The following is an 8,961-nucleotide window of genomic DNA, read 5'->3' as shown; positions in this document are numbered from 1 at the left end:
TATCTATATATATCATATATTTCTATCTATATATATCATATATTTCTATCATATATATGCCCATATAATTCTGTCCAACTCTTTGTTAGACAAAGACACATATAACATAGATGCAAAGTAACAGTGTGTGTGGTGGGAGTTGGAAGATGGGACAGGTCAGAAAGAAACCCTCCTAACACTGATCTATGGGCACCTGAGGGGCCATGACTGGTCCACCTGTTGGCCTTAGATCCGATAATTCTTTGCCTTGGAAAGTACAGTCCTGCCCTTTAAACCAGGGTTAAGGCTATGACTCCCCTGGAAACTGAGGAGCCTGACACTTCCCATGATGAGGCCTCCCTAAATTAGTTTCTGGATTTCCTTCCTGATGCGGTCAGTAATTCCCTCTTTGGGTTAATGTAACAGAAAGTGCCAAGAATGTACTGGGGTTAGAAGGCCAAGATTCTGGGTCTAGCTCTTTCACTAATTAAGTGATCCAGGCCAATTCGCTTGACTTTTTTGGGTCTTTGTTTCCTTGTCTAAAATGAAAAGGCTGGACGAGGAAATCTCTAAAGTCTTTGAAGATGTGATATTCTCTGAATCTAGGAATCAACAGGAGGCTTAGTATAGAAGATATCTGCACACAGGGAGAAGACACGTAGTCAATGTGTATTAATTTGATTTTATCTTTAGACCTAGTGGCCCAAAGCAGATCAGTTCATTGAAATGGACAATCAAGCTCCATTTCCTCTTCCTAGTGGGATGGCAATATTAGGGACGGATTCTACCCCATTTTACTAATGGGGAAACTAATCCCTAAAGAGAAACTAGGTGATACAGTGGATAGAGAGCTAACCCTGGAGTCAGGAAGAATTAATTGATTAACTGAATTAAAATCCAGTCTCAGACATTTAACACTTACTAGCTGTGTGACCTTGGGCAAGTCACTTAACCCCAATTTCCCTGCCTTCCCCCCTCCAAAAAGCAAAACAAAACAAGAAACACTGACTAGCTGTCTGGTAAGTCACTTAATTTCTGCCACAGTTTTCTTAACTTTAAAATGTTGATGATAACAGCACTTACCTTATAGAGTTTTTATGACTACCAAATAAGGAAATATTTGTAAAAGTGCTAATCCCCAATAGTGCTTGGCACATAGTAGGTGCTTAATAAATATGCCTTTCTCTAAAAGAGTTAAATGATAGGCCTTCCCTGAACCCTTGCCTGTCCTCAGGGATTCCAGTCTGGCCATATCCCTGGTGGCCTACAGTCAGCTCAAGAGGGCAGCTCCTACTAAGGAATTAATGAGTTTACTTCATTTTTAAAAATAAATGAACCTGTGCCAAACAGCACTTGGAGAGGAGGAATGGCATTTAAGCTTTAAGCCAGCAGTGGCTGGCTGTCCCCAGGAGACCCTGCTTTTCAGGGGAGCCAAGTTTCCCATTCTCCTTGGGGGGTTGGGAGTGGGAAAGTCCTAGGGAGCTTCTGGAAAGGGACCAATAAAAAACAAAACACCAAGAATATCAGTTTGGGGAAACCTCCCGAGGCTGGCGGATTTCTACCCAAAGGGGAAATAATTACTAGATTTAGCTGTCATCTATTTAGCACCTTAAAGTCATGAAGCTACGAGCATCTCCATTGCTATTTGTTGATGGAGGGGAGGAATGTCACCCTTGACCGAGGCCGGGGATGAACGACTAAACTCCAATCAGATTAACCCGCAGGGGCTGAGACTTTAGCAAATGTGGGATTCTGAGTGATTCAAAAAGCTAAAAAGTAGGCTCTCCCAAGTCTAGACGTGTCTTGAACACAGTGACTGCTGTCATTTGAGGGGTCTGTTACAGGTGCTGCCAAAGTGAAGGGCTGCCTTCCTTACCTCTGGATCTCCCCTCTTTCCATTTCACTGGTAACAAAGGATCTCTCCCAGCACTACTGCTGCCTCCCTCCTCCCCACCATACACACACCAAGGGTTTCTGCTGTGCCTTCCCTCACTTCCCTGGAACCCTTTCTAGGAAAGTCGGAGTAACTAGGTGTCACAGTGGATATAATGCTAGACCTGGAGTCAGGAGGACCTCAGATGTTTGTTAGCTGTGTGACCCTGGGCAAGTCACTTAACCCTGTTTGCCTCAGTTTCCTCATCTGTAAAAAATGAGCTGGAGAAGGAAACAGAAAATCACTCTGGTATCCTTGCCAAGAAAATCCCAAAAGGTGTCACAAAGAGTTGGATACAATTGAAAAATGACTAACAACAAAGTTTTCTGTCCTTTTCCATCCATGTTTCTCCTTTCACCTCATTCCCTTCTTGGTGCTTGTTTCTACTCTTTCTGTTCTTGGCTTTGCTGCTATCATCAGGGCACTGCCAGAGAGTGCCATCCTATCATGGTGCCCAGTACTCTAGGAATCCTTTCCCAAGATTTCCTCCAGAACCGTATTCATTTGGGGAACTTTGACTGTAACCAAACCACAGAGGTAATTCTTAACACTAAGAAAGACAGCCTCAAGGGTTCCCACATTCCTAGCATCTCAAGGAGTGGCTTCCAGACCCACAGACATCTCTGGAGATTGGAACCGAATCATCACTCGGTATGGTCCCTGGCACCCACTGCCCAAGTGCCCCCTTGGGCCTCAGGATAGGGCAAGAATGGTCTCAAAGTATCTCCTCTTTTCAAGTCTTCTTTGGCTCAGTACAAGGAGCCTGGTCTCACTGGCATGGTCACTTTAAGAGAGAAGTTTCTCTTGGAAGGAGATCAAGGAGGACCAGCTCTCTCTCCAAGAATGTAGGACAGGGCTGGGAAGAACAGAGAAGAAATAAGTCAACTCTCCAGATCCCAAACTTTCAGGCTGCCTTTGCCTCTCACTAGCCCTAGAAGCAGTACCTGGACATATCAATCAAGTTAGGCTCCCTAAACCTGGCCCTGAATAGGAAACAGGAGATGTGTTCTTTCCCTCTATGCTGCTCCCAATCTAGACATCATTTCTCACCTGCCTCCTGGGCAGCAATCTCTGCCTGTTTCTTCAGGTCCTGGAAGCTCTTGCTGGCCATCTCGAAAGGTTTGGCTGTTTGGGCTGCAACGGGCGAGATCGGGTGGGGTCAGGGCCTGGATCCTTGTTTGGAACGTGCCTGTTGAGATGCTTCCCAGCTCTCTCTTAATGCAGCTGCTGCAGCGGGTCAAGCCTTATGCAGCCAGAGGACCAGCCCACGCCTACAGGGAGTGGAGAGAGGGCGGGGCAGGTGGCATAGCTTGCCAAGGTTCCCAGCTCCAGCCCTGGAGGAAGGGATTGTCTATGGGGATTTTTCCAGACTGGCAGTTCTTTTCAATGTTAATCTGTGTTGTCCTGCCCCTAAAAGGGGTGTGTGTGTGTGTGTGTGTGTGTGTGTGTGTGTGTGTGTGTGGTCGTCCCTGCTGATCCAGGGCCTACTACTGATCTAGGACTGGTTGGGATGAAATTAGGTTTGGGTAAAGGGAGTATAACCAGGGGTCAAGGTTAAAGCTAAGTTGAGGTCAGAGTCAAGGTTTATTTCTCTGTATGAGGAGGAGGGAATATGGTATCAGATTATTTGACAAGGTCTCAGAAGAACTAGATTCTGCTAATGATTTGTAATATGACCTTAAATAAGTCATTCTCCCTCTTTACCTCAGTTTTCCCATTTGTAAAATGGAAAGTTTGGACTCACTCTCAGAAGTCCCTTCCAGGTCTGACATTCTATTCCAAGTCTTTCTGAAGTCAATCAGTTATCTCATTGCCGTTCCCAGCACCCACCCCAGTTTTCTACCTCCTCTTTATCTGTTGTTTGGATAATAGCCTGCTATAGATGGTAAAACCTGAGATTCTCCCCAGAGGAATGAAGGGGAGAGTTGGCAAGCAAAAATGAATGGAATTCCTGGGGTCAGGACAGAACACACTGGTGCCTGACCAAATGAGAATTACATGGGGCTTTGGGGAGCCAGTGGTTTGTACTGCATCTGGGGCAGGCTGTTCCGCTAACTTAAGAGCTGTGTTACTTTATGCAAGACACTTAACTTCTCTGATCCTCAATTTCCTCCCCTGTTTAAAAAAAAAGCATGGCATTAGATGATCAGTAATCTCATTTCTGGTTCTAAATTCCACAATCCAATGAAATCATAAAAATCTTCAAGTGAGTCCTGTGTCCCTGGGCTGGCCTGATATCACGACAGAGGGGCTCACGAAAGAGAAGCTCAGCCTATCTGCTGTCCTTGAACAGAGTGTTCCAGGTCTGGGACTTTGACCCCTTAATTATTTTGAACACAAGGTTAATGGAGAGGAAGTTTTCCAATCTGTGGCTGTATCCCAATGTCTCACATTATTCTCAGCACCTGAGTGGATCACACAAATGGCAAGCCTAAAAACACAGAGTTAGCACTGGAAGGGACCTCAGAGATTATCCAGTACAAATCCTTCATTTTACAAATGAGGAAATTGAGGCCAGGAGAAATTAAGGGACTTGATTAAGGTCACACAGGCAAGAAGTAGCAGACCTACTTTGGGATTTGGCCAGATCCTCTCACCCAAATCCAATTCTTTCTTACTCATTTAAAAACTGAAAGTTAGGGTGGCTAGGTGGCACAGTGAATAGAGCACTGGCCCTGGAGTCAGGAGGACCTGGGTTCGGATCCGGCCTCAGATACTTAACACAAAAAAAATAGCTGTGGGACCTTGGGCAAGTCACTTAACCCCAATTGCCCTCCAAAAAGCAAAACTAACTAACTAAATAAATACATAAAAACTGAAAGTTAATAAGCACTGGGAAGAGAGAATAGGAAGTACCAACTCTGTATTCTGGGCAGCCATCTGACGTGGGAAACAGAAACAATACATGTAAAAATTAGAATAACGTGAAAGAATCTTGAATATGCTTCAGTTGCAGCATCAAATCTGGGGACTAGAATCTGCTGGGTAGAAGTTGGCCCTTGGTACTTAGGATACCTGACTGGAACTTAGTCCTAAAAAAAAAAAAGACAATTCAGGGATCCAATAGGGGACAAAGAGCATGGGGTGGAAAGGGAGGATTTGTTTTAACTGTGGTTTTGAGTCCTGCTTAACCAGCTCTCATAACTCTGCCCCCATGCCAGCCCGATTAGCCAGGAGCCCTGGCAGCTCTACCCTCCATGAGCTGAAATGACCACAGTAATGGGTTAAAGGCCCTGTGGCTGCTTCCCTGGTACAGCAGGAAGCAGCATCAGGGAATTGATGACCTTTAAACATCTTGGTCTGAGAGAGGGGCATTTTAAACATATGAGTAATCACAGAGGGAAGAACAAAAGCTCCAAGGATAGCAGATGAAAATATTGATGTGGGCTTGTTTCCCAGGCTGGAGATTCAAGTTAGATTGCATGTTTATTGCTGTATTGGGAATTGGGGGGGGGGGAATGAAGAGGGAGGGGAGGAAGGAAGCTATGTTCTGCAGAGGTCCGTGCACGGGCATCAGTGTTTGTGTGCTGGTGTGTGTGCATGTGGTTGTATATGCATGCATGTGTAGGGGTGGTCACGGGCAAACCATTTACTATTTCCAAGACTTGGCTTCCTCATCTGTAAATAGCGCTTACACCCAGGGTTTTCATGAGGATCACATGAAATAATGAATAGGAAATGTTTTGCAGACTGTGATAGCTCACTTCACAGTTTCCAGAGTGATTTCTTCACAACTACCCCAGTGCTGTAGAGAGTAAAAATGGTTTTTAGCTGAAATATCCTCCAATTTACCAATGGAGCTGTGATTGCCTCCAATGATACAGACTCATTCATACTTGGGCAACTCTTGCCCATGTCTTTCCAAACATTTGCCATGTAGGGTGTCCCCAACTGCTGTGTCCTTGAATGTTCTCTTGAATTCATAATTATACCCATGAGTCTCATAGTCTATCTACTGGTCATCTCTTGCTTCTCCTAATTACAGTTATCTCTTCCATATGGTGACTTTCACCATCATGGTTTCAATGTATCACAGGTCAACATAAAAAGTAAACAGGAATTTAGAGGGAATTTTACAGGTGCCACAGACACACAAATGCCAGAAGATGACACAGAAAAAGTTTAGAAAATCAGAAATGCATAAAATATATGTATAGTATTGCATAATATCAACCCAAATTTTACAATAAGGTACCGTAAATACCCTGTAAAAGGAAAAGAAAAAAAAATACAGACTTCTTCACTGGTACAAAAGGAGGGCCAAAATTTTTACATGGATTTTCCAGATCTTGGGGCCCTGTGCCCCTAAGATCCCCCACTATGTGGAATGTATAACTGTGTAGCTAGCATTTCCACCGAAATTTAAAGTTTGCAAAGTTCTTTGACAAATATAATCTCATTTGATCTTAACAACAATTATTCCCATTTTGCAGAAGATGAAAGTGAAGCAAATGGAAGTTAAGTGACTTACCCAGGGTCACATAGCTAGTAAATTCTGCAGTTAGATTTTAATTTGGCTCTTTCCTGATTCCAGGCCCATTGCCCTATCCATTGTGCCACCTAGTTTCCATAAGTAGTCTATCTGATCTTTTTTTGGTCATATAATTTCTTTTCATTTTTAGTTTTATTGTTGCTTTTGTTTTGACACTGCAATTATTTCTTCCTACCTCTCCCTACCACCTCCATTGAACCTTCCCTTTCAGCAAAGGAAAGTTGTAGTTGTTATTGTTCTGTTATTTTAGTGGTGTCTGACTCTTTGTAACACCATTTGGGGTTTTCTTGGCAAAGATGCTGGGATAGTTTGTCATTTCCTTCTTCAGCTCATTTTACAGATGAGGAAACTGAGGCAAACAGGGTTAAGAGACTTGCCCAGGGTCACACAGGTAATAACAGAAAACACTGAAGTAAAGTCAAGTGACACAATGACCTCAACTGACAAGTGTAGACCATATTCACCAGCTGTCCCACTCCCTGCTGAGAAAATGAAGATGTCGTTATCAATTCTTCAGGGTTTAAGATTGTTCATTAAAATTGACCAGTTTGACAGCTTTTTCAGGGCTATTATCCTTTACATTATTGTGGTCATTGTGCATATTGTTCTCTTCTTTCTGTTTTCTTTGTTCTGCTTCAGTTCATACAAGTCTTTCTATATTTCTCTGAATTCTTTCCAATCCTCATTTGATAGCACAGTTGTAATCCATATACCATGATGCCTTCAACCATCCCCCCAATTGATGGACTTGCTTTTGTCCCCAGTTATTTGTCCTCCTTCAAAAAGGGTTGCTATTAATATTTTATTATACATGAGATCTTCCTTGCTGTCATTTACTCCCTTGGGTAACTGTCAAATACTGAATCACTGTGTCAAAGAGTATGAATAGGTTAGTGATTTTATTTTCATAATTTCAAATCATTTTCCAGAATGGTATGGCAAATTCACAGCTCCTCCAATGCCGTATTAGTATGCATATCTTTCTAAATGCCTCCAACATTTTTCTTTTTATCACTTTTGCCAATTTGATGGGTATGAGGTGAAATTTGACTTGTTATAATTTACATTTCTCTTATTATAAGTGATGTGGATCAAGTGATTCCAAGTTTAGTATTCTATCCACCCTAGCATTCTGATTCTCTGACATCTCAGATGACATTTTTCAAAATACTTCTCCTATTTAATTCTTTGTTTGTAATGTGTTTCAGCTTGTACATGCCAATCATGGGTCTCTCCATTGCCCTTCAAGTGAAAAATATCAGACCTCATTATGAACAAAAGAGAATTGGTAACCAAGAGAAGAGAACATCACTAACTACTGATCCATATGCCTGATTTCTCATTCATATAAAGTTTTCATGAAAATAATCTATACTGCCATTGAGGGCATTCTTGAGGAGGATATTAAGAGCGAAGAAGCAGGCTTTTCCTGGCAATATTCTATAGTGGACCATATCTTTACATCATGCAATTAACTAGAAGATATAGAGAAGACAATATCCCACTATGATCTTTCCACTGACCATTTCTTCTCAGGTTCCCTTGCTAGCTCATAATCCAAATTATGAGACTCTACTATGAGTATACTTCCAAGGCTCAGTCTTGGACTCTCTTTTCTACTCCTTCTAAACTCTAGAACTTAATTATCATCTCTATGCAAATGGCTCCCAGATCTCCATGTCTATTTCCAGTCTTTCTCTTGAACTCTAGTCTAGCAATTGTTTCTGTTTTGTCCAGAAACCCTGAGGATCTTCCCCTCCCAGATTGAGGGTTCTTTTGGTCTAGGTAAAGAGGCCATTCTTTGCCTCATTTCTTACCTAGCCTTAATCACTGAATGGGCATTGCCTCAGTCAAATGGAGACCTGTCTAAGGCTAAGGTCTTCCACTGCATCCTGGGCCATCTCCAGTTGTTCTGACCTATATCTTACCATTGGACCCAAATGGACCCAGATGGAGGAGAAAGTAAAGCTGGTGACTTTGCACAACTCTCCTTCACTTAAATTCAATTTACTTGCATGTCATGGCATCACTTTCCTGATGTCAAGCTCCTATTTGAGAATGAAGGACAAACAACAGTCTTACTTTAACAACTGCCTATTGGACATCTCAAACTCAATGTGTCTAAAACAAAAATCATTACCTTTCGACTACAAATCTACCGCTCTTCCAGATTCCCCTCTTTCTGTCAGGGATGCCACAATTCTTTTAGTTCCATCAATGTTAAACTCTACTCTTTGTCTTCCCTCATCCCATATATCCAATAAGTTACCAGATCTTGCCATTACAACCTCTGCAACATTTCTCATCTCCCTCTTTTTCTGGTCACTCACACAATCACGACCTAAGTTCAGAGCTTCATCACCTCTCTCCTGGACTTTTTCTATGGACTCCTAATTAGTATCCTTGCCTCAAACCTCCCTCTCTTTCAATATAGCCACCAAAATGATTTTAAATTCATTTGATGATTAAATTCACACCAAAATGATTAAATTCATTCATTCAATAAACATTTATTAAGTGCCTACTATGTCCCAGGCACTACACTAAACAATGGTAC

General features: G+C 42.3%; 2 protein-coding genes across 2 annotated transcripts in view; one reads left to right on the top strand and one right to left on the bottom strand.

Annotated features, from left to right (window-relative positions):
- Positions 1–3,217, bottom strand: part of ADIRF (adipogenesis regulatory factor) — a 7,212-nt gene extending 3,995 nt beyond the window's left edge. Inside the window, exon 1 of the mRNA XM_069067221.1 lies at positions 2,963–3,217. Within this exon, the coding sequence (XP_068923322.1) occupies positions 2,963–3,023 (61 nt within the window). The 5' untranslated portion in view covers positions 3,024–3,217. The remainder of the gene's footprint in view (positions 1–2,962) is intronic.
- The window catches only part of CPN1 (carboxypeptidase N subunit 1), a 472,336-nt gene that overhangs the window by 332,010 nt on the left and 131,365 nt on the right, over positions 1–8,961 (top strand). The gene's annotated exons all lie outside the window — the stretch shown is intronic.

The sequence above is a fragment of the Petaurus breviceps genome, unplaced genomic scaffold, assembly GCF_028583685.1.
Source record: "Petaurus breviceps papuanus isolate PSGF00001 unplaced genomic scaffold, PetGlider_PUasm1.0 90740, whole genome shotgun sequence".
Lineage (NCBI taxonomy): Eukaryota > Metazoa > Chordata > Mammalia > Diprotodontia > Petauridae > Petaurus > Petaurus breviceps.
This window is presented reverse-complemented; position numbering and strand designations above follow the sequence as displayed.